The sequence below is a fragment of the Hoplias malabaricus genome, chromosome 11 (genome assembly GCF_029633855.1).
Source record: "Hoplias malabaricus isolate fHopMal1 chromosome 11, fHopMal1.hap1, whole genome shotgun sequence".
NCBI lineage: Eukaryota > Metazoa > Chordata > Actinopteri > Characiformes > Erythrinidae > Hoplias > Hoplias malabaricus.
The window spans coordinates 18,921,359-18,947,955 of NC_089810.1; the positions used below are offsets into that span (position 1 = coordinate 18,921,359).

At 40.1% G+C, this 26,597-nt stretch overlaps 2 protein-coding genes across 9 annotated transcripts in view; one reads left to right on the forward strand and one right to left on the reverse strand.

Moving 5' to 3' along the window:
- The window catches only part of tbxas1 (thromboxane A synthase 1 (platelet)), an 85,037-nt gene extending 77,526 nt beyond the window's left edge, over positions 1-7,511 (reverse strand). For 2 of the 5 annotated variants that reach the window (XM_066684827.1, XM_066684825.1), the window contains exons 1-2: positions 7,269-7,388; positions 3,035-3,165 (exon numbers count right to left, since the gene is read on the reverse strand). Coding sequence is in view for 4 of the 5 variants with exons in the window: in XM_066684825.1 (XP_066540922.1) it covers positions 3,035-3,135 (101 nt within the window). In the remaining variant the exon portion in view is untranslated. The other 3 variants (XM_066684824.1, XM_066684826.1, XM_066684823.1) reach the window with 3 other exon arrangements.
- Positions 7,512-9,534: 2,023 nt separating this feature from the next.
- hipk2 (homeodomain interacting protein kinase 2) overlaps positions 9,535-26,597 on the forward strand; it is a 117,357-nt gene continuing 100,294 nt past the window's right edge. For all 4 annotated transcript variants that reach the window (XM_066684794.1, XM_066684795.1, XM_066684796.1 and 1 more), the window contains exon 1: positions 9,535-9,901. In XM_066684794.1, coding sequence (XP_066540891.1) covers positions 9,883-9,901 — 19 coding nt within the window. In that variant the 5' untranslated portion in view covers positions 9,535-9,882. The remainder of the gene's footprint in view (positions 9,902-26,597) is intronic.

The following is a 26,597-nucleotide window of genomic DNA, read 5'->3' on the forward strand; positions in this document are numbered from 1 at the left end:
TGAATTTTCAGAGTCAATGATTCCAAGCGACAGAAGAGTGTGAAGGATACTCTGATTACATCATCAGAAACAGTCATTATGGAGGTTACATTTTCTGCCGAATTTGAGGAATGCTTCTGACTAGAAAAGACTTCTGTGACATAGTGGCCTAGAAATTCAGCTCACATTGACCACAGCCTAACTTTTGGGTCACAGCTGTGACCACATTTTGTGTTGCTACAATAAATGTGCTTGATAATCAAAAGAGGTACTATATAAAAGGCAAAGACAAGTTTAATGAAATTCCAGTCCAAATAACCATTACAAATGACCCATTTTTCAGAATTGTGATTCAGGTCATTTAACATTTTTCTGAATTTATGAACAGATTTAATATAAGATCATTCACTTACATAAGGAAGAGGCAGGGAAATAGACAAAACTGGTCTAAAATGGGACTCTTGAAAACCTTACAATCCCAGAGGACAGCAATATTTCTCCATGTGGTAAACTGTAATAAACTTTTGATCTTTGTAGTAAAAATAAATGCAAGTCACAAAACTATAAGAGAATGCATTACAAAGAATCTAAGAATTCTCTGACTGATATTCTCTGACTGAAGAGAACATATAGAGTCTCTGGATCTGGACCTCTGTAGATCTGACTATGGATCTAAGTGTCTTAGAAATACAACTGCCCTGCATAAGCAACTCACTCACTGACTAGAACCATTCAGCTGGAGTATTGCAGCATTACAGGGTGCATCACAGGTGACTGAGAAACCTAAAATTATGGTAAAATAAATCTATGACCTATTGTCCAGCCCTGTGTTTTACTAAAGTATTTTGCTACAAACAGCACAGTGTAACCATCTCTATGACCTTACAGTCCTGCGTTCCAGTGTGTGCAGCTCGTATTCTCATTATAAAATCAATTAATCATTAGCAGACCTCGGAGTAGACCTGGTCATTACTGCAAATATAAAAGCTGCAATCATTTCTCTACACTAAGTCTAAGGGAAAAGCTTAGGTCCTACATTACTATAATCTTAGCTGAGTCTTCTATGGCACTGTTTACACTTGCCAGTACAATGCAACACTTATCTATATACAGCCATTTTCACATTTAAAGTGTAAACATGTCTGTTAATTGAGTTCTCCTGATGTAAAAGCAGTTGAGCATGTGTTGATATAGAATCTGTACATGTGTAAAATACAGCCAGCTTGACTGCATTCACAGTCTAACCTCACATAAGCTCCACCCACAGCTTTCTGCATTGTTTCCATTTCTCTTGTTAAGTTATTTAAAGCGGTTAAGATTTATATTTCTGCTCCTGGACACCCCCTAGAGTTGCAGAGTGTAATTCAATTTTACAGCACTCTATTGAAATCAAGTGGAGGAGTGGTTTTCTGCTTGACTCCAAAAGTTACATAGTGCAGTTTCTGCAGTGCTGAACCTAGGGTAGCAATGACAAAGGTGCTATTTTCCCTATTACAGGCCAGTGGGGCATTACAAATATTTTGAAGTTGTAATTTCAGTGTTGCTTTAAACTGTATATTCAGCAGTTTGTCTAATCAGTGTGAAAGGAAAAAAAAAAGTTTGTTTTTTCTTTTGACAACATAATTTTTCTTCCCTAGACATGAGTCAGAATTTTTAAATATTTGAAAAGTCCTGAAAAATTAAAAATAATCAAAAAGCAATGTTGGATTACATGCAAATTAGCTGTCCTTTAACATTATATGTTCTCATATTGAGAACTTGTATGATATTCTGAACTCAACACTCCACCAGAGGGCTTTAGTTTAGGGTCACAGTGGGTGTGCAAGGTAGGAACACACCCTGGGCAGGGTGCCAGTCAATCACAGGGCACCACACACTCACCCAGTTATTCATAAATTCACACATGTGAACAATTTAGCATATCCAATTAACCAGTGGAAACTGAAGCACCTAGAGAAAACCCACACAGTCATTAGGAGAATACAGCATAAGCCTTGGGGAAAGGGCCCATAAATCCAGGACCCTGAAGCTGTCCCAACCCAAGCTATTAAAAAAAGCTTTTAATTATATGTATATATTTTTCCACCAATAAAATAGACATCATTAAACAATGTTATGATCTCTTTATTTTGTATATTGCTGTCTATATTAATTTTTTAAATTCTCACTTTTCCTACCACGGCAAAACTTGGTATTTCAGGAATTGCTGTTTCGCAGATTTAAAATCCACACGACTTCATTACTCCTAAACCATCCTAAAACAAATTTAGCATCAGCCTAGCGCTATTTTTACCATGTTCAAAACCACTGGGCAGCATGCTCCTCTTATTTTATTCTTTGGCATTAGGTTTACTACATTACATAACATCACTGACATGTCTGCTATCATAGCTTCTTGGTCCAAACATGTCTTTACTGAACTGAAATTAGCCATTTACATATGTTAGCTAAAAAAAACATACATGTGAATTTGGTTCCATTCTAGTTTTTTGTGGGTTGGTGCTGTGCTGCTGTGACACACTATATCCATTTTATATCTGGAGTGCCACATATTGTAAAACATTCTGTCATGTTTTCTTTCCCGGCTTCTGTCTTTGCCACAAATGGCTTCTTCATATGATGCAACCAAACGACAGAAACCATATTGCCCTTGTGTCTAAATGGATTAAGATGAGATAAGAGAAGACGATACTTTACTGACCCCAAAGGAAACTGCAGATTGAAAGCTGATGCAACTGAAGCATGTATAAACATTAAATTGTGTTGTTTTTTTTTCAAGCACAAGACACGTCAAAAATTATAATCCCAATGTTACACAGCATATGCATCAGAAGGATATTTTAATGTCCCCTTGAGTATAAAGTGCAGTGTAATCCTTTGGAATGAACAAACGTGCAAACATTACACTGGACTAAATGATGCATCAGCCATTAATGTCAGGGCTCATGCCCATGCTCATTAATGTCTGGTTGTGTCTATGGTGCTACAGAATTTTGTGATGAAATTATAATGTGCAAGGTTTTAGCAACAGAGCAAGACTAAGCCCTTTACTCACCAGTACAAAAGAACAAGGAAGAGCAGGAAAAGTCCCAGTGAGACAGAGAATCCACTGGCCTCAACTCCAAACAGCTTTAGCATTCCTGTGGCCACATCCATAACCTCGCCTGAATATAATCCACAGGAAACCTGCCAAAGAGAATCCATTGTGGTTTGTGTATTAAACTTGTACACTCTGGGGAAAAAAAGGTATGGTAGAGGTACATTATTGGTCACTAAAGGTACAAAGGTGTAAATATATTTTTAAAGGTACAACAGTGGTTTCAAATTCCAGTTTTGTTCCTTAAAGGTACATCATAGTCTCTTCTCCAGGAAGAGAGCTGAATATTTGTAATCTTTAATTACAGAACAGTATTAAATAACGCAACATAAAATGGGGCATATGAAATCATCACAATTTTTAAACCTACAATTATAATAAAGTAAAGTACAGTTATGTTCCCAAGCATGTACCACACAGTTTTTCTGACACTGTAGTAAAGCAGAAACATTAATACAAATCATGCAGAGTCACTTACAGATGACTGACTCCAACAAAAATGTCAGGGGATCAACAGATTAATCTGTCTTGCTCCTATTTACAAATGTAAAATATAATTATACTGTGTTTGTCAGTTATGACAGGTCCAACTAACCCTCAGCACTGGCTTTCCTTTGACAATGTCCTACAATCACTGGTGCCACTTTCATTTAAAACTGTGAATGGTTAACCAGAGGAAAATACCAGTCACGGCCCCAAACAATATGCTCCAAACTACAAAAAGACTTTTCTTTCCACACTGTCACGAGCAGAACACAAAAAGAGAGCAGATATCAATAAGAACATTTTGTGTGACACTGGGACCTTCAAGAACAATGCATGCCAATGCACTCTTAAGCCTTGTTTCAAAAAAATATCTCAAGATCAAACTGTCTTAACCAAGGCACACTTAGAAAACTTAGTGCTGATAGTTATTTTTTAGTTATATTTTAGCACCACTGCTAAAGGGCCATAATTAAGTCATTAACTAAGACCTGCTGCTCAATAAATGTGCTGAATCATTAAGTGTTATTCACTATTATGACATGTCTGTATACAGTACATAGTCATAAGAATAAGGAAGACCTCTGTGGGGTTTAAATAAATGATTGTTTCTATTATAAACTTACTTGATCTCAAGGATGGAAAGAGTTTGAGAGTTAAGTACTCTTGACGTTCCTTCACCAACCATATGCCCTTACCACTGCATACAGTAAAAAGAGTTCCTTTGGGCAAAGCCTTAGAAGAATCAAATTTGTGAAATGTGAAATTTTGTTTTCATAAAGAATCTTTCAATTTTATTCTCTGAAAAACATTTATGTTAAGTTATATTAAGGTTGTTTAACTTTACAAAAGTTTGTCAGTCCCACACACTTCACATAAACTTTTTTCTTCAAAGTTTTTCTTCAATTAATATAACCAAGCAGTTTAAACGTTTCTAAAGTTGGTATCAAAGCTGTTTTTCCCTCGGATTGACTTCAAGGAACCCGGTTTGAGAGTGAACCCTGTTTGGGAAGAACTCTGACAGCTCATAGAGCTGTGGAAATGTGTTCTCGGGACTGATGGAAATCCCGGGATAAGCTGGTGTTGAGTTTGTGATCCAGAACTAATCGTCCAACATAAGAACCTGATCTTGATAGTGCAAATATATCCTAAAAGAAATGTTATAAAATTTAGTGTAAAATCTTCGTATAAATGCAGAGGCTGTTTCAGCTGAACAGAGGGAACACACCTCTATTAATAGAAGAAATATTGGACAAGCAGATGTCCAGAGATCCCTTTCTTTTTTATATAATATATGTTATCAGTATCATTATATATGATGTACCCTGATAAGCCACAAAATTAAAACCATTGAACTGTGAATTGATTAACATTATCTCATTACTGTGGCTAATGTCAAGGAATGATCCTCCAGCCAAATTATTGTAGTCCTAACCAGAATATTAATAAATAAATAATAATAATAATAAAATAATAAAAGGGGACTAACAAAGTATGCACAGCAACATATATACTCCATTGTGTAATTGTAGAACTACAAAGTGCACTTGGTTTGTAGGCAGAACACAAAGTTCAAGATCATGTAATTGATTATAGAACAATGTGTATTATGTACACTGACATAGATGTAGATGTGAACTTTGACAGACCTGTGTTTTCATAAATAACATAAATCAAATTAAAGGGAAGATAAGTACATAGTAAAGATTACATAGTAAATAACTTTGTCATGATTGACGTCAGGTCTTGTATAACCAGGACTTTTTATTCTTCAGATGAATGTGAGATAAAGTGCTAAACTTCCTTTGTCATACATTTCTTGTTTGAATTGAATTAAATCATTGATCACTAGGTACAGCTCATAAATGGCCTAATACCCACTTATAAAACAAACAGATTACCAAAGACATGAGTATTACACTATGTTCAAAAGCTTGGGGTCACTACTTCTAGTTAATGAACTCAGTTAGGTTAACGTACTACCATAGCTGACAGTAACAGCAGTAAATAACAACAAAATGTCTTACTAGGGAGACTGCAAAGCATAATAGACCCCACCCCCTTGACTACCCACTGATGCATGGGGTGTGGTGGGTGCCACAATATAAATGAATACATAATTAAAAAGTATAAAGCTTATTAATTAATAACGTAAAACTATAATACCTAGCAAGTAAAATGCAGCAAAATGGGGAGATACATCCTCTTTGGCTGTGTTTATACTTGTCAAATTTGGCTGGATTAAAAAGAACGCTAGTGAGATTTGAGAGTGAGTGTGTGAATAAGTGTGAACACTTCCTTTGAATTTCTGGTACACACCAAACAAGTGGAGAAAAGAGAGAGCGGGTGAGTGGGTGCAGTCTCAGTCTATTTCTAATCGAACTCTGGTACCATTCATTTTAGGCACAAACCAAAGGCATCTCTAAATGAATCAGACACAGGACATGATGTCACAATATATGATACTAACTACACTGTCAGAGATCAGAAAGCTTTGAATGCAAATAATGAGCAGGTTTAACATTGGTTTAACTCTTAAATCCATGTTACCAACTTTTGCTGTGTCTCCAGCTGGCAATATTACAGCCAGTTATATACAGCCCTGATAAGTAATGCATTGTGCTGAACACTGGCTTGAAAATGTGCATCATAAATGCATCATATTTAACTTTTTTTTTAACTTATTTTGGTAGGATTATAAATTTGTTGATGTGAACCCTAACCAAACCAGGATTAAAATGAAACTGTGTATAAATTTCTTTTTTTGGTCTGAACCTTACACCCTTAGTATTTGGATATCAGGGTGAATGTGGTTGATGTTCCGGTACCGTAGGTCATTCTAATCTATAGGTTTTTAGATAAATGCTAATTTAATTGTAAGCAACATTAGGTTTCTCAGGTTTGCCATTACTCACTTTGCCACTCTGCTTACTGCCTTACATATGCCTCACACCTGACATATGTAAAAGTTATTTAGAAGTTACTAACGCCTTAAAATTGGCTTAAATGTTGCATGTTTTCCTTCATATAATATGCACAAATCTGTGAAAATACCATTAGTCTCTTAGCTTCTATCTCCACCAGCCTCTCTGCCACAAGCCTGCAACTAAGTTTCACCACCAGGTTAATTGACAGGATTGGTTACATATAGGTTTGGGACTTAAGAAACCCTGGCTGTCTGAATCCAACTGTTTGAGGTAAGAACACTGTGGTTTCAAAGCAGAAATGTTCGGTCATGGAATAAACTGCTTTGGTTTTTTGATACAAGATAACAAGATAAAGAAAACTTGATTTTCACTTGGGGGTATATTCAACTAAACATATAAAGCCCAGAAGCCAGTATGTTTACTACTTTTTGGAAGAATAGCGCCCAAATAAATGGCTAGATTTGTATTATAGATATTGCAATATCTGGTTACTTTCGCCTATATTGTAAATGAGTCTGTAAGCTACTGCAAACAAACAAAGTAGCTATCACCTCGCATTAAAACCAGAATTTGTTCATTTACATTACATCTAAGATACTGAATTATGCATATATTTTGAATATGGGTGGAATCCCCCTTTATGCCGACTGAACCGCAGGATCAAGCTCTCATATCTCTACAACTCGCGTTATCAATTGGAGATATTTTACAGGTTAAGAGTAAGTTAGGTCTAAAACTACATTAAAATTAATTCAGTACCTTAGCTTTTGTATATATACTACCTTAAACTCAGAGTCTCGCGGTACTCACGAGCAACAGACACATTCAGTGCATCCAGAAACCAGTTTATGTAACAGCTAGGACAAACAGGTTAAATTCGTTAAATGATCCTGCCCTCCGCCCAGTCCGAGCCCACAAACGAAGACCGAGCTCTTACATTTTCTCTGTGTAAACAGCAACGGATATTGCTATAGAAACTTTACATCACTTAGCACCTACCTCTTTCCCTGCGAGCTCACGGCTCTTTTTGTTGACAGTGACGTGTTCATGGGAAATGTAGTTTTAACGAGTTACAATTGAACTACATTTCAACGCGTACTGGGACCAGAGAGAGAGAGAGAGAGAGAGAGAGAGAGAAATAAAATGTCTGAAATCAAGCTTGTTCTTTTTTTCTTTTTTCATGCCAAATATATGGATGTGCTATTTACAGTAAAGGATTATATAAAACTTAATTTACAATAAACAGCCTGTGAAGAGCTTATGACTTATTATTAGTTTATTAACGTTTATTACCTGATGCTTGCTAGTGGGCCAATATTCTTGTACACTGTTAAAATTCACTGGTTAATAAATTTGTGTTTTCCATCATTTTAAGGATTATACATGTCTACTTTTGCTGCTTATTTGCAACAAATGTGGAAAAAAGTGTGTATTTTGAATACTCTTTAATTGAACAGACAATTAAGAAAAGCTTTACAAAGGCATGGAAAAGCCCCCAGCCCAGCTCTCTACAGAATTTTAAAATGCAAATGCCACTATTGCCCTTTAATTTATGGGTTTACCTGCTTAATATTTTATCATTGGGTTTTCCATAATGATCCTAGGGTTGTACCTAATTTTAGACATTTTAATAATATGTATTCAAACATACTAAATGATCACTGGATTAATATATACCTGGCATCAACACTCACTGTCCATTTTACCAGCACCAATATATACAGTGCTTTCACAGACTGTATTCCACCTTTTCGGCATACTTCACTCTGCTCTTCAATAGTCAGGACCCCCAGCAGGACCACCACAGAGCAGGTATGACACTGCCAGGTGTGTTAGTGTGTGTTGTGCTTGTACCAGTGGGTAAGATACAGCAGCGCTTCTGGATAGAAACTCCACATAAAGCCATTTGTTTACATGTTTACATTTTAAATTAGATTACATTTCAGTTTGTTTAGCAATTCCCATATTTACTTGTGTTGAATAAAATCTCTGTCGTGTATAGTTCATATGTAAACTATAGATCTGTGTTATTTTTTATAAGAACACATTGTAATGTTTCATTTAAGGTGGAATCGCGCTGTAGATTTTTTGGTGGTAAATGACGGATTACTCCTGTCTGTGTCAGTAATCCGACTCCGTCCCACTTCACTCTGAGAGAATCCGGCGCACTGATTGGACGAGCTCAATCAGACATGCGCTACAGAGCCCAGAATTATCCAAGCACGACATTTCTGGAGTTGAAAAAAAGCACCTGGAAATTTTCCCTCGAAATTATTTATGGCACAAAGTTATTTTTTAAAGGTAATTTATATCTACAGCTGCACAACATTATTTTAATATGTACAAAATATAGACAATATACAGTGTACTCTTCTGTAACAGGGAGCACAGTAATAAGTAAGACTTTTGTGCAATTGACATGTATAAAGGATTGGCGGTCACATTAATCCTGGAGTGTAAGGAGGACAACAAACAACTAGCAGTATTATTGTAACAATTACACAAATATAAATAGGCATAACTAAATATGCAATTATACATTGACTACAAGCTTTACTGATTCTAGGGATTTCTTCAGAAGATTCTGGGTCATTCCAGATAACTTCAAGCACAGTGCTCTATTAAAAACACGGACAAATTGTAGCACTTCACTTCCACTGTACCACATTAAATTAGTCGCATATATATATATATATATAAGAGAGAGAGAGAGAGAGAGAGAGAGATTATATTTCAAGCAATAATTACAATAATGATAATATCAAATATATTACGAATGTTATGCAAGATGTATATTACATTATATGAAAAATAATTTGTATTTTATTTTTGATGTAATTTAAATTTATTGAATGTGTTTTTAATGGGGGACCGTGGTTGTCTGCGATCGATGAGATAGTCATTTGATTAGCTGGGAGGCTAGGCTAAACTCGCTCTGCTCTCACCATTGCAACTTTGCAGCCGCTCCTCTCTCTCTCTCTCTCTCTCTCTCTCTCAGACACACACACACACACACACACACGCTCACTCACGCACGCACACTCACAGAGACGGAGTCATGCTCACGGTGGACTGAGAGCGAGCTGCTGCTGGGCTCCGAGTCTGAGCCGGAGAAGTGCTCCCGGTCCCGGTCCAGGTCCCGGTCCGTTAGCGTTAAGGGTGACGGATGCAGAGAGTTGAGACCACGGCTGTGAATTGCTCCGTGGAGCGGCGCTGAAGCTGCGGCTGTGGATGTGATTATTCTCTGCTCTTGTTCTCTTCTCCCCGATGAACTGGGCTCGGAATGCAGGAGACAGCGGCGATTCTGTCCGCGGCGCAAGATGGCAGGTTTTTATTGAGTTCTGAACTGAAACATCTCTTCATATTTTGCGATGAATAACAGAAGCCCTTGCACCGATGGCCCCTGTATACGAAGGTAAGGAATGTTTTCGGTGGAGTGAGAGTCTAAGGGGAAGACATATGCCTATCATTTGGAGCTCTGAACTGTTAATGCACTTGAAGCAGAAGAAGGGGAATTCGGGGGTTTCTTCTTAACGGGTTTCTCCTTTGGCGGAGACGGACAGACTGATCAGGTTTCGCGGATACTGATGTTGAAAGCTGGCCCTTTTTTGTGGACGGTTGGATTTGTCAGTTGTTTGGTTTATGGCGAATTGCAGTTAGCTTTTAAATCCACTAAGGTACTGTTTGCGTTTCTTATTTTCTGTTGCTGTTGTTGTTGTTTTTGAATACGCGAAGTATATTTGGGTATCTGAGGTAAAGTCAGACGGGAGATAAACTGGCGAGAGAGTGCCGTAAGTGGAGCTGCTTCAGTCGATAAATGAAGCCCACAGCGGACTGTGTCTTACAGGAACGAGGTTTCTTCGTTTCTAGACGTTTCAGAAATGACTTGAGTTTATTCATACATATGTGTGGGGTTTTCTGCGTCAGGTCAGAATTGTTAAGTGGCTTCATGTGCAGCCAGTGTCCTACTGCAGCGCCGGGATCTGGGTGACTAATCCCAGGCAAAGGCTACACAGTGTTTAAGCGGCTCAGGGCTCTGCTCTACCCCTTTATTAGTTAAATGCATGGGTTCCGTGGCTCTCTCTGTGCGCTATTGATCCAATAGGGCTGAGCTGTTCGTACATACTGAGGCATAATTCATAAACCCGCTCTTTTAACACAATCCGGACCACTGAGGTAGCTTAAGGTAAATGTAAGGTTGTTTCAGACTCGTTTAGAAAACGTATACAGAGATTTTAAGATAACCTAAAGTAAACTTGGATTTAGCAGCCACATATTACAAAGCTTTTTTGTCTTTCTCAGACAGTGAATACAGTCAAACACACTTCCCAGAGAAAGAGGAAATATAAGCACAAATAAACGAATATATAAGACCTGTAATCTTTACGTAAATACCCTGGAATTGCCCCTAAGTGTTGATATTTTTTGTTGTCAGTTAAAGATGGGAAGCTTAATTGATTCCCCTCACTCCCTCTGCTGGTGACGAACAGAAGAGACCTGGAAGACCCAGAAGACCCAGGAGAGCTCTCCAGTTTTCTGCCCTTTCCCTTTTATATTCCTTTATCTCTCATCAGGAACGTTTCACCCATGTCCTCATGTCTCCATTCAAATCCTTCAAACCCAGAGAAATCATCTCCATCGCTTGCACTCAGCTTGCCTTTCATGGCACTGATGTATAATTAAAGCACATCTGCGCTGTAGGGTGCCGGCGTGTTGGACGCCGAAGCCTGATGCAATAGAATGATAGACTGATTAGAAGTCACTGCTTCGAATCAGAAAACAATAAAGGTCTTGCAGGCCATCACCCTCTGACATGCATCACAGCTATCAGCGAACAAGTGAGCCTACAGTGGGGAGAGAGAGAGAGAGAGAAAGAGAGAGAGAGAGAGAACAGTGGAGTCATAAGTAAAACCCACTGGACTCATTTTACATAAGAAATGATGAGCAGGGTTCAGCTGCAGGAACTGCCTGGGTGGTAAAGTTGGCTGAAAGTAAAAGAGGACTTAAACTGAAATTAGACACCTCACTTACAGGTAATTAGATGAAATGGCAGAATGGTTCTTCATTGCGGGAACACAGGGAGTGGAACTCAGTTTTACCAGTTCTCTGAACAAACAAGTCATGGGGATAGGTGCAAGTCTTTAAATTTAATTTTATATAATGAGCTTAATTATGTTTTTACGATTTGTATTATCTATAATTGGAACCCTTCAGTTTAAAAGTGACACTCAGTGATGAGTGTGTTTAGTTTCTGTTTTGACACAATGCTTCAGTATATTTTTCTGGTAATACTATAAATAGGGACATAAAGCTTTGCCTTGTCTACTGTTGGGATAAATGCCTTGTAAAACTTGTATTGATATTTAGTGTTCTTGAGATCTCCCTGTATGCTGTAGTAGGTTATGAGGTAAACAGATGGTGAACTGAAGCTTATTACAAACTACACTTATGGTGAGCTAAATGTTATGCCAAACTCTTCTGATCATGAGTTAATATTGGTTTTGGGATGGTAATTGATTTATTATGTGCCTGTTCAACTTATTCAGCATGTGCCACATTACATTGAATGTAGCATGAAAACCTATTGAATGTGAGCTACAATGACATTCTTGCCAATAAAACTTGTTGTAAATATGCATCTCACATGTAAAGACCACTAAACAGGACTTTAAAACTCTCTGTGTACTTTTGTTAACACGTGGGATAAGACTTTGCTGCCTTAATTAAAAGTGAAGCAACGTTTCTGGCTTTTGTCGTATTTGTATATAAATGGTTGTCAGGCAGCCTAAAGTAATATGTAGTATTTAGTTTTGGGTTGTTTGTAGTGCTTTTTCAAACATAGATTGTTTGTTTCCAGAAGGGTCTGCTCATTTGTGCCTAGTGTTAGATTTATTTAGTTTCTCCGCTTTTGTCTTTTTTAAGACAGCTGTTGCTAAATGGCCTTGGTTTTAAATTAAAGACCACCGATGTAGGTGTTTTTTTGTGCTTGTCTATAGTTTAAATGCCTTGTCATCTATCTTCAGCATAGAGGTTTGTGTTGAGATTTGTGGTGGAGAATCCAGTGTTGTGGCTCCTGTAGAGCAGTCAGACCAGTAATCATGGGCCTTAGTAGCCCAGGAGCATGACCTCATAACCCATACTGGCATGTTGATGTATGTGTTTTAGGAGCAGGATCAGGATCACTTGTCTTAAACTGTAGAAAATGTAGATGTCAGCAGGTCTGACAACTGAATGCAAAGCATTGAGCTTTTTGTAGTGGGCAGAAAGAACTATGTCCAAAACTGCCTTTAAAGGTCTATACATTTGCCTGAAGTTTCTTCTGAAATCAAGGGGACTTGATAAGGGGTTAGTGGCCCTGTGGTTGATCAACTGCCTCTGGAACCTTCTTGAAAGTGTTTCAAATATTGGAACATAGCTATGAGAATTTGATTGCATTCAGCCTCATAAGTATTAGTGAGGTCATTGATCTCTTCTGAGTGCACAGTTGCACTCCCCCACAGCCCAATACTGGGGAGTTTACTCCCCTCTGGCCCACAACTGACATCGGTCATGGTGTCCTTAGGCTCAATGTGGCAAGGGCGTCTGACAAGAGAAGTTACTATGAACATTAATAATGCACCATGTCACATACTTATCAATGTGAACAAATGAACAAATCCAAGTTAAAACAGTATAAAACAACAGTTTGAGGTCCCTGTAATACTGTTATATGTAGTGATCCTCAGTTTCCGGTAGAGTGTATAGGGAACAGTGAGATATGCTATTGGTCTGTGGTTCTCTGAAAAACTGATTCATTGAATTGATTTGATACCAACATCATTTCACCATGAATAATATATGTTGCATCAACACGAGCTGAAAAGACAACAAAAGTGTTTCGTGTTACATATATTCGGCTCTAACTGTGTTGCTGTCGTATATTTAATTCATGTGGAAAAGATATATATGTGACTGAAGTAAATTCAGTGCTTTGTTTTTTCTGGGTTGTTTTCAACCAAAAGGGTCTTTGTACTTTGTGATGTGTGGTTTGCAGTGGTGTGTGGATTACGACAGGGCGGTTGGTTCATTCTGTTCTAATAATTGAGCATTATACAAGGACTGTTTTAGAAATACTCTGTTCCCCTCAGCTCGGCCTTGCTTTTGGCTTCACTCCTGTTCTCTTTGGTAATCTTTCTTGTCACAGACTTCGGAAACCCCCTCTCAGCTGTCTTGGGCTGTTGTTTTGGGCCTTTCAAATGAAATCACCTCAGCTGACATCAACTGACACTCGAGGCACGTCCAAGGCCTTCGCTTGAGTTACCCTTTGTTGGAGAAGAGCAGGAAAATCCCGGAGGTTTTGAGGTTGTTATCATGAATTTGTAGCCTTTCCATCCTGCCTGTGAGGAAACACTGTCTTAAGACTGTAGGAAAACACAGTAGCTTCTGCAGCATAGACCATTCTTTATATCTGCTTACATATCTAATAGAGCATGACTGCCTTTATCATTTTTTCTTTTTCTTTTTTTCTTTTTTTTTTTTGAAGTGCTGGAGCTTAATGAACATCAGCGAGTGATCTTTGCAGAACTCCTTAAAGGCATTTTTGCTGTAGTAAATGGGCGCTATGGCTGCAGCGAGTGTGATTAGGCTGTCCACATCTCACTTTATGCCCCTTTGAAGGCTGAAGGATATCTGAGCCTTCAGATGTTTAAGGGGAAATGGCTCACAGGTGTGTGTGTGTGTGTGTGTGCTGTGGCGAGCAGATGGGGGGCTGTATCTTACCGACAGTCCCCCAGAAGCCAGGGGGAGAGCAGACTTTTAGCCCACACCTCTGAATACCACTGTCTTCCATAACAGGATGTCGCTCAGCAAAAGGCCTGCAGGCCATGAGACGCATTTGCATGAATGTGAGTGGCACGGTAGATGCTGTATTGTTTTGTACTACATTTCTAATTAAAAACAGTGCTGTACACTGCAGCAAGCCATCATATTATAACTCCAATTCACATGGCTTGTTCTAGTTAGTAATTGAGGGATGTATTATAGACCGTAATCCAGATTAGGAAAACAGAAACCTGTTTGCAGATTAACTGACAAATATTTGCCCACACCGACCTTTGAGTCATACCTAGCACATCCCACCTTGTGCACTTTATTTTTTTGCAGGCAAGGCAGACACCCCTGGTGCAGCACAGTTCAGCATTGCTCTGCAGTCATGCAGAAAGACAAAAGGATCCGGCCGGCCTCAAGCTTTCTTTCTGTGTGTTTTCCTTTTTTTTCTTTTAACCCTTAAACCCTTAATGGTCTGTTTTGTCAGAGTTTACATTTTACATAACTTTCATGTTAGCTCCATTATTAATAATGCATGAATAAATAACAAGCCTGAGCTGATGGTTCCAAGCAGGTTTTTGGGGTTCCTGGCACTTTACACACTACTCTACACACTACACACTCCTCTGTCATTGTAAAAGTGTTATGTATCCACTGGTCAGCAGTCCTTTTCCTGGACATGAGCCTTCAACCCAGATCTTACCTGATCCAGCTTATGAGGGATACCTGTAGATAACAATTAGCTGGATCAGCGGTGCTGGATTAACCTCTTAAACACTTGGGGCCTTTATGTGGGCTCAGGCTTCAGTTGAGTTTGTCATAACTACATAACCTCTACATTAAGCCCCTTTCACACGGGCTCGGTAACCCAGAACATTTCAGAGTGCAGGGTGTGTGAATTGGAACGTCTGGAATAGTTGAAGCGGACGTTACGCGGGATTTATCCCGCCAGCCCCTTGTACAAAGTCTAGGTAATATTCGTGTGAGCCCATGTCTGAATAGATCAGGAGATGTTCTGGAGAATGCACAATGAATTCATACCATGCCTTCTGCACACGCTGAACAGACGCTGCCTCATGCCTGAACAAATAAAACAGTTCTAACGGAAAGCTCATAATAATAAAAACAAGCGCTCTATAGGATCAAAGCATTTATAAAACCTGAAATACTAAAAATCATGCATGTTATTTCACACCTAGTTAAAGTTAAACTCTGCAGGGCGATAGGTGCCCAGGAGCATAGTTGTTGACCACTGCTCTGTCCTGTGGTCTTGTATTAAAAAGTTATGTAGCCAGACTGGGCTACATATGAAGTGTTTTTTAGAGAAGTGGGCAAGTGTGGCTCTGAGAACACAGAACTGAGTGCTGCTAAGAAAGATGAGGAAAGGTAAAGCAAGCATGAAAGCCTTCTTTTAAGACGACCACAAACGGCTCTTTTTTTTAAGGTAATTCCTCCAGGTCTGGCAGTTGTGCTTTTTTTCAGTCCAGGGTGGGGGTCCGCACTGGCATGTTCTCTTTGATCAGATATGAGAGGATGGGTTCATGCTGGGGTCTCTCTCCGCCGCATTGTTCCGACCAGCCGGGGGAAATGAAAGGGGGCTTTGCTGCAGCCGGATTTGTTGGGCTATAATCACATGGCAATTACTTCTTCATGAAGGGCACCATTCATTCTGCCTTCACACCTATAGTTACTGCCACCAGGACTCATATCAGGAGCCACTGACTGATGGAATGTAAACAGCACGGTGCAACACACAATCCCTGCTTCGTACAAAAGGGTCGCTGTTAATGGTAGTAAAATGCTCGGCATTGAGATGCTCCGAGGAATGCCCCTGTTCTTTTTCCACATCTGTAGCTCCTGTTGTAAAATACTTGGATTATCCCCTTAAAAACTTTGGCTAGTCTAGACATTCCTTCCTCAAACTCTGTATAACAGAATTGATGTCCTTATTCCATAGTAGTTAAGTAGATAAAACTTATCAACTACTTTTCTCATTTTCCATGACATGTCTGTAATGTCAAGGCTGATGTTTTCTAACTCTAAAGTCAACATTGGTTTTATGTGCTAAATTCCAAACTACTCAAACGGGTTCAGTTGAGACCTTGTGCAGCGCGTAACAGTGATGGCAGTGTAAGTGTCACGCAGCTCCGCGGTCGTGGGCTCCCAGGGGTTGTGGGTTCAATCCACGTCTCAGGTCACAGTTTGCGAAAATTTTGGTGGGTTTCCTCCAGGTGCTCCGGTTTCTTCCTACAGTCAAAAAAACACACGCTGGTAGGTGGATTGGCTATTCAATATTGTCCATAGGCGTGATTGACTGTGTCATGCCATGTGATGGGCTGGTGCCCTGTCCAGGGTGTATTATTGCTTTGCATCCAAAGACTCCCGGCAGGCTTCACACCCACCTTGATTCTTTACAGGATGAAGTGCTTAGAGAATATGAATAAAAAAGTGTTGCTGCCCAAACAAATCTCGATAAGACAGCTGTTTTTGAAAAACAATTTGAGAAAAGTAGGATTAATTAATGGATTATCCATTAAATTATATTCAAAGTTTAGAAAAAAGGTTAAAGGTTTTGTTTCTGGCAGCTGCGACTTAAAACATTTGAACCGATCTAAACAGTCATGATTGCACTAAATTATAATGTATTGTATATGTATGTGTAATCCATTTGATATCCTACTGTGCCATTACACAAGGAACTATGTAATTACATTTGTGTAGGATAGCAACATTACAGGAAAGTTGTTTTTTTGCTTTGGAGTGCACTCTGTTCCTCAGCTGCATGCTTATGAGCGCTAATGTGGCTGATCAGCAAAGATTTTGCCCATTTGCTTACAGACAGCTTGATGTGCAGATTTTGTGCCTGGGGATGGCTTGCGCGTATATGTGTGTGTGTGTGTGTGTGTGCAGGCGCATGTGCGTATGTGTGCAGACGATGGGATGGAAATGATGGCTGGACTGGCTCACGAGGCTCTTCAGTGCATCCTCCCCCTCTTAGCTCCATACCATGCCAGCTTGTTGGGAGCGCTTTGTCCATGCCCTAAATCCTATTGTTTTACACAACATCCCTCTGGCTTAAGCCATTTGGCCAGGCACCATCAGAACAGCCATGTTGCTTTATCAGGGCATAATTTAATATTAAGACTACGACGTGTCAGATTAATCTCAAATACGGGCTGCGCTGGAATATCTTTCACTTTCACCTATTACTGCACTGAAAGATGTACTTAAACCCGAAAGTTCAGTTAAAGCCTCGGGGGAAGGAAAAGACGGCCTTTTAAAACACATCTCTTTTGCCTGCTCAATGGGATAACTGTTCACACTATGAAGGAGACACCCCTCTGAGTGGGAGAGCAGTGTGGAGGATATACGGAGTGTAAGAGTGTGTATATCAGCAGAAAAGATGAAAAGAGCATGCTGCAGAGATGGAGAATGTGATAATGTAGGTAGACTTTAAAAATGGGACTCCTGCACTATAAAAATAAAATAACGGTTCTTTGCTTGGGAGTATGTTTTTAGGGAAACACTGTGGATACAATTATAGGTTTGTAATTTAGATTTGAATTGGATCCTCATATAATTGTAGTTAAACTTATCTTTACCGGCAGATTGTCTGATCATTCTCTTTGTAATAAAACACGCAGTTCTCGTATTAGAATGTTTGTGTTATGAGATCTTGTTCTGTTCTGAAACAAACAGGTGTAGATGAATTTGACTTGTTTTCTCAGTAATAATTGGGACAGTGCTTTCTGTTCATTTAATGGTTTAGGCTCTGTTGCTTTCATATCCTTAAATACGGAATGACCATTTAGCAAAGCCATCTTAAGGTTCTCCCAATCATTGTTACATGATCATAAAGTTAAAATCACAAAGAGCATCAGCCAATATTAGTATCAGCCAGCTCTGCCTTAGACATGGTGAAGCACCAGGATTTATTTTTGTAATGTGGAATTAGGCTATATATAATTCTAATATTTCACTCAAGGTTTGTGGAAATGTTTGCCTGGACTCATTTCACTTCATCTAACCTAATTTCCTCTTACACTAATTAGTTCAGCATGCACCAGTAGCTTAAAGAAGAGTGGTATAAATTGGTCAAGGCTTATTCCTTTCCAGTCACCAAATTTATTTTATTCCAAAGGATGTCAAAGCTCCTCTTCCCTTGGCCCTGTGATGTATACGCACTAGGTTGGTTGTTTGTTTGTGTGTGTGTGAGTGTGAGCAGCAGACAGTGCTGAAGGTAAAGCTCTCTCCACACAAACAGTATCCGCAGGGTGTGGGGGGGGTTCTTTTCCTCTCGGTCAACCAGGCTGAGAGTTGGGCCCTTCACAGATGGTTGCAGGTAGCGTGACACGCTTGGCTGATAACCAAAGGACTTCAAAGCTCCAGACGGACAGAGCAGAGAAGAGTGGAGTGGAGCACAGCACAACGGTCTGTCTGCCCCATTTCTCTTGTGTGCCAGGAGGAGAGAGTGCAGCAGAAAGAGAGAGGGTTGGAGAGAGAGAGGACAACAATGCTTTAGCTGACTGGAACAGTCCAAAGAGCTGGACATGCATGGAGCCTCTCACCCTCGCACTGTGGCTGTATGACCTATGGCAGTATATTGTATGGTAATCATTATTGCAACATTAGTTTGCAACACACATCACTGAATGATACAACTTTCTAATGAGCCTCTGACCCTATAAAGAGCTCCAGGGACTTGGAGGTTGTGGGTTCAAGTCCCACTCCGGTGAGGAATTTGCTGTTCTCCCCGTGTCCGGATGGGTTTCCTCCGGGTGCTCTGGTTTCCTCCCACAGTCCAAAACCACACGTTGGTAGGTGGATTGGTGACTCAAAAGTGTTCATAGGTGTGTGTTTGTGTGTGTGTCGCCCTGTGAAGGACTGACACCCCCTCCAGAGTGTTCCTGCCTTGCGCCCATTGATTCCGGGTAGGCTCCGGACCCCCCGCGACTGGATAATCACTTACAGACAATGAACAAATGAATGGATTGCAGTTAATTATGTACAAATTCAATGTATATATGTCAAGATGTGTTTGCAAATTGATTTTGATCCTTGCTTATTTTTTATTTTTTTTTATTTTATTTAAAAGTATTTTTTCCATACAGATTTTGTTGTTAGAACATCGATGCATCAACAATGTATTTTGTTTGTTCTCTCCCTACTCTGATTGTGTCTCAGTGTTAATGTTTTAAATATATGACACCTCCTCTTCCAGGAATTGTTTTCTCTCTCTGTTTTATGTAGAAATATATTAAATATGGGGTCATTAATATCACAAGTCTCTTCACTGACAGTGGTAAAGCATATCACTTTTGCAAAACATGGCAATAGAACTGTAATATGATATTTTGCCCTGTGCAACACACACCAGGATCTGCACAAAAAGGACGCGTCGTCACTCTGCTTTCTCTGTTGAGTCCCTGCAGCAGACGAACCTAAAATCTCACTCACCTGAGTTTGACAGCTCTGGAGTGGTACACTAGAAACATAGCAGAGTGCAGGAAAACAATCTGCTCCCCTTTGTAGGCCATTGTTGCTATAAATGAACGTGTTGTGTGAGCAGTGGAGGGTACGAGAGATGATGGTTCAGGGGAAATATGCTGGTGTGTGCTGGTGTATGAAGTAGGGCGAGACTTTTCGCTCTTCATTACGATGCCTCTGGCACTCTTCTCCCTGACCGCACACTGAACTGACCCATCATTCAACAGACATGACAGACAAAGAGGGAGAGAAAGAAAAGAGGGAGCGGAAAAGGAGGGGTGGGGGTACTTTTCCCTTTTCGTGGCCCGTACTGGGTGTGTGCACCAGAACTTAATAATTGATTGTGTTGACTGATGGAGGTGGGTGTAAATATCTAACCGAATATAGCCTGTGTGTGTGCGTTGTGTGTTGTGCCCCCTAACTGTTCGCGTAGATACAGTTCCTCACTGCATCTGGCTTCATGTGGTATAGCAGCTGTAGGATCACTCAAACACAAACAACAAAAGAAAGCACCCCCCGTCTCTCTCTTTCTCTTTCTCTTTCTCTCTCTCTTTCTCTTTCTCTCTCTCTCTCTCTTTCTCTAACTTTCTCATAGAATTCAGTTGCAATGCAAGATAACTTTAGGATATTGAACTTCAGGTAAATAAATAAACATCCTCTGTCATTGTTATCCTTCCCCTCTTTCTTCATTTCACCATCTATCTTCCCCTCCACCAAGTCTGTTTCACATCACTTGCTCTCTTTCACTCTCTCTCTCTTTCACTCTCTCTCTCTCCCAACAACTGTCTCTCTGCTTTTCTTCACTCTCAATTCCTCCATCCCTCTCTCTTTCACCTCTCCCTCTCTCTCTCTCTCTCTCTCTCTCTCTCTGAGAAAGGGCATGTGTTGACCTTTCATTACAAAAGCCTGGCCTTTGCTGTCTCAGGGTTTGTTTGTTTTTTTTTACCTGGCAGACAGGAGTGGTGTGTGAGCAGGAGAGAGTGAGGGATCTGGAGGGTGAAGGATCAGGCAGTGTGTATACATATGTGTATTTGTATGTAACTGAAATCTGCAGGCATTCTTTCGTCACTTGTGTTCTCCAGTCTCGGTGCCAGTAAGTGGAGTTCTGACTGAGAGAGCGATTCCGGAAGCAGATTTAAAAGTCTAAACATTTAGTCCTGCAGGCTTTTTCCACTTAGTGTCTCTGATTCCACTAAATTAAAAGGTCATTTAGGAGTTGAAATATCAGTTATGCTACATACAAGCTACAAGCACGCTACCACTGACGTGCAATGAAATGACATTGCACAAAATCTGCTAATAACTAGTATTGCATCATAAAACCAGATCCTCAAACTATGCTTTACTTCCATTTTTTACAAAGCCTGGTGGTATGTGGGTGTGTACTTTTGGTGAGATTGCAAGTTGTGCGTTGTCAGTTCAGAGTTAAGTAGTATTTGTATTTTGAGTCCTGACTCACCTAGAGAAACTTTTGCATGGTATATACAAAATACATGGTATTTTTGCTCATGGGCTCTCCTTATATTGGCAGAGTGTTATTTATATTTACAGCACTGTCCTAAATTCAAGTGGAAGGGGGCGGGGAGGTAGGTTCCCCTCCGCCAAACATTACATGGTGCAGTTTCTGCAGTGATGAGCCCAGAGCAGCTATGGCAGAAGCTTATTTCTCCCTATTACAGGTCAGTGGAGCATCTCAATGATATTGTAGCTGTAATTGTAAGATACATAATGCTACCTTTTGTTCTTTTTAAACTGTAGTACACATAATATTGGATTTTAAACTGTTTACAAGTGAGTACAAATTTTCCAGTTCAGACATGAGGCATGAGGCAACTACAGAATGATTTGAGTAGACTGTAGAAAACTAAGCCAGGTGGCAGTCTCCAACCTGACGATGCTGTCACTCAAATAATGCATTTGTGGGTGGAGCAAATCTTGGTTCATTTGGCTCATAGATTACAGCCATTTGAGATTTGAGGTGACGTCTTAATGCACAAAGTCTCTTGTGGCTGTGGAGGGCGTCAGTTCTTCATGACCTCAAACACGGCACAGTTTCGAGAAGCTTAAACACAAGACAGATCCCATAAATAATGTATGCGTGCCCTCGCGCTGGCTTTAGAGGGAAGGAAGTGTGATTGACATGTTAAGAGGGTGTGACAGAGACTCACTGCCACGTCCAGAGAGTTCAGTCCTCCGTGGTGGCTTAGAACTTGGTTTAGAAAGAGAGCGGGAGGGAAGGGTGAGAGGGGGAAGCGGAGGGCAGAAAGAGAAAAGATGGTGAGAGACAAAATCGGAAAGTCTGAGAAACGGAAGGAAAGCCATAGGTGCGGAGAGAGAGGGATGAGACAGCACTGAGGCTTAGAGAGGAGAGGGAATAAAAGAGAGAGAGGGAGCAGCTGGGAACTGACAGAGTCATAGAGCCTTAAAAATGGACAAACAGAAAAAGAAAGACTGGAATATGGAGAAAATGACAAAGAGGATGTTAGAGGAAAAAAGGACAGGAGACTAGACTTTGATATTTTAAAATGTCTTGTAAGCAAATGCTCTACATACTGAAATATGTAGACAAAGAAAGACAGAGAGACAATGACTAAGAGAAAGAGACAGAACATATACACTGAACGATCACTGGATTAGGACCACCTACCTTGTATGAACACTAGAGTGTTGCACTGGTATGAGTGGATCAGACACAGCAGCACTGCTTGAGTTTTTATACAGTGTGTCCACCCACTGTCCACTCTATTAGACACACTAACCCCATTGGTCCACATCCAGATGTCCAAATCAGAGACAGTAGCTCATGTGTTGGTCTTCCTCTGTCCTTCATTCGTCTACACAGGACGCTGCAGGCTGGATATTTTTTGGTTGGTGGACTGTTCTGAGTTCAGCAGGGGTTTAAAAACTCCAGCAGCACTGCTGTGTCTGATCCATTCGTACCAGCACAACACACACTCACACCACCATATCAATGTCGCTAGAGCGCTGAGAATAATCCACCATCCAGATCATACCTGCACTGTGAGGGATCCTGACCATTGGGAAGCAGGGTGAAATTGGGTTAAGAAAGTATGCAGAGAAACAGATGGAGTACAGTCTGTGGTCTACAGTCAGTAGAGCTGATAAAATGGGAAATGAGTGTAAATACAAGGTAAGTGTTCCTAATCCAGTGATCGTTCAGTGTTGCAGCAAAATTAAATGCTGAAACGTAAGTGAAAATGTGTTAAAATCAACTAAAAGATGAGTGCTTATAAAGACTGTTTATCTGTTTATTCTCAGTGAGGGCTTTCCTCATGTCAGACGCCATATCTGTTGTAACTCAGACTTGTTGCTCCTCATATAAGCCCCATGCTACTATTGCGACTTTCATTCCCTGAGTTATGTTCTCCTCAGTGTGTTTACCAGGGAAAAAAAAGAAGTCTGCAAGCTTCGTGTTTTTGGCTCAAAGTCCTTATTGATGAAATAGGCTGTTAATTCATGTAGGACTCACCCCTGTCTTAGTTGCACTCACTTTCCTCAAAGCATTTGCACTTCATTCTCTCCCTCAGTCAAGGCGACATGTGCCTGTGGCTTGTTTTCACTGTACACAGAATGCATGTGTGACCTGTGTTGCTGTTAATGACTAAATGAAAAAGGCAAACACTGCAGCCTTTTGTGGTGTTTGTGTTTATACAGCGGTACAGATACCTACACTGTATAACCTTCATCCAGACTATCAACCCACACATTTAAATTCAGAGATCACCCCCCACCCCCAATTATTTTTAACATTACTTATATTACACCAAGACTAGTTCAGAGTCTGTCTTTGCTTTCACACACACACACGTGTGAGGGTGCGAGAGGCAGTTTGGCACTGCAGCCTCGAATATCACGCATGGCTGGCTGTGTAAAGGCCATGTGCCGAGCCTCTGTTTTATTTGATGCTTAAACAGCACATTGAGAGCCAGGGCAGGTTACACTGACTGACCACACGCACTAAAACACCAGAGAGCAGCAAGCACTCAGCAGGCTGGGAATGTGAAGAGCAGACGGGAGAGTGGGTGGACTCAACACTTTTATCACTAACATACATATTGACTGTGTTTGTGTATGTGTGTGTCAGACTCATGCCTGTGTCAGTGCTGATCCTCTTACGATGATTGTCTAAGGCAGCATTCAAAAATAAACATGTTTGGAAATAGAGTGCTGTGTGGCCTGTAATTGGCCACTGGATGACGGATCGAATCTGACTGGTTCCTTAACACTTCAGACCAGCCTGATGCTGGGTGACAAATCTTCCAACTGTGTGTGTGTGTGTGTATGTGTGTGTGTGTGTGTGTGAAAGAGAGAGAGAGAGAGAGAGAGAGCAGTCTGGATGTAGCCTATCACGGCTGTTTAAAAAGATGTTGAGTCTGACAGCAAGTATGCTGTGCAAGGTTCGCTCATGTTCACTGAAGTTAAGAAACATCACAGATTTTTCCAGTGAATTTCTGTTCAGAGACTCAGCACGAAGTGGACAGGAGCGGGTCAGCTAGCTTAACCCTCTGTATCTTACACTATAATGTGTTTTTACTGTACAGTTTTGGAATCAAAATGCCATTTTTCATCAAGCTCTGTTGAGCTGCTTGCAAATATGTATTTTTCCCTTTATATATTATATGTTTATGTATTTATAAAACACATTTATCAAGACATGTCAGAAGTCATTAAAAATGTCCTAAAGTGTATTGTTTGTCTATTTTCATTTGTGTCTTATGCATGTCTCAGTTTGGAGCTATAAGGGTTCAGAAGATAAAAAGCAAGATACTTCATGTGTAACTGCTTCATCTTCATCACTGTCAAGCTGGAGCCTACCTAGTATCATAGGCACAATGCAGGAAACACTGTGGAAACACAGACACACACACACTCAAACCAAGAGCTAGGCAAGCCCAGTTTTGCCAGAGCACCATTAGCCATATAGCCATTGTCACAGAGGTGTTTCTGGCATTTCAAAAACAGGAAAGCCCAAAATACATACCCTGGTCATTGAAAGATCTGGAGAAGCTTTGGTGCTTCATATCAATGTCTTTGTTTACATGTGGTTTTAAATATGTGATTATGTTGTACAGAAAATATAGAGGGCAGGACTAATAAATGCAGAAATGAAAAAAGGTTTTCACAAGTTTTGTCATAATAAATAACACCGGCATCAGTGTTTTTCTTGTTCATTTTATTTAAAAATATATACTAGCTGTTCTACCACCAAAGAACAAAGAAGACCAAGAACATTTTGTTGGTTTAAGAATTACATTTACTTATTTATTCAATGTAACATGTTAGAGTACAGCACGTGAAATTTAAGGTGGCTGTGTGCAGCTATATGGAGTTTTATGAACACACTAACACCACAAAATGTCTCCCCACCACTTCCCTTTACAATATCTCAGGCAAAAACACACTCAAACGTACCTAGCCGGTGCACACTGTGTCGCGCCAAACACAGCCCCAGAAACACACAAATGGAGCCAGTCTTATTTACTATTATTCAGCCATGGTTCATGCTGAAGAACCTACTCTTCTTTGGTTCCAGTTGGGAACAAATTTTTCTGGTTTGAGAACCTGTTTAATGACAGTGGGAACACACCAAACAGTTTCAAATTCTCAAAGTGGAACCATTCCGGTTCCTTGTTGGTGGAAAAGCCCTATGTGAAATATGGCTGAACTAATTACAGATGGTGTAGTAGCGTCACGTTAAGTTCCCTCTGAGAAATATGGCTGAACTAACAGTTCTTACTCACGCATTAGGAGTGAGTCAGTCAGTAAGAGAAAATGCCTCTTCTAGGCCGGCCCGCTAAGCGGTCCAGCAAATACACAAGCTAAAGCCGGATGATTTATCAAAATTACCCTTTATACTGGGAGGAAACCCTCACAGACACAGGGAGCCTCAAATTCCTTACAGGCAGTTGCTGTAGCAATGAGTCGAACCCTGTACCCTGGAAGACCCAGGAAGTATATGGCAGCGAGACTCCCCTTAGAACCACTGTGATGCCTAAAGAGATATTTGTCATTTTTACAAAATAAAAAAGCAGTTTCTAATCAAAATAAAATGCTCAATTCACTGCTTAATATTTGTGTTTTCAGCTAAAGTTTAGAGTCCAAACTTCAATGTTCAATTTCAAAGATAATAACCAAACCAAAGCCACAAAAGGAGAAAAGAGATGGCAAAGGTTTTCTGTGCTAGAGAGAAAATAAGGTCATTCATTTCTGAGAAGTATAATGGGACGGGGATGTCCAAAGTAAACCGTTAGGGAACCTCAACCACTGCACAGTCATAAAAGCCGTAGCAGAACCCATGTGCAGTGGATTACTTACCTTCATTATAGACATGAGTCCAACCGAGCCTGTCTTACTGAACATACTGACAGTGATATATTCAGAGGCTTTGACTATGTGCTTCTAAACTCTTTCAGCCCCCAGATCAGTTGGCTGCGTGCCTTTCGAATACAGCAGAGTAAAATGGAACAAGAAGTGGAAATTTGAGTCCCGTTTGATGCATGATGCTGCCTTTAATGATGGATGCACGGTTCTAGTTTCTTGACAAACATGAATAGGTATATTATCTCAGTATTATCATAAGTAATGTATGTCTGATTATTTATTTATATAATTCTTCATGCAGTGTGATAACATTTGTACATAAATTGTAGATGACAGTTGAACATTAGGGTCTATTTCTACTGGAATCAAGGCCCATAAGCCATGGACATATGTTTGCTCAAGCACTAAATAAATGTTCACAGGTCTGCATATTCAAGGCAAAGGCTTTTCTCTCACCATTTCTCTCCCACCCTCCC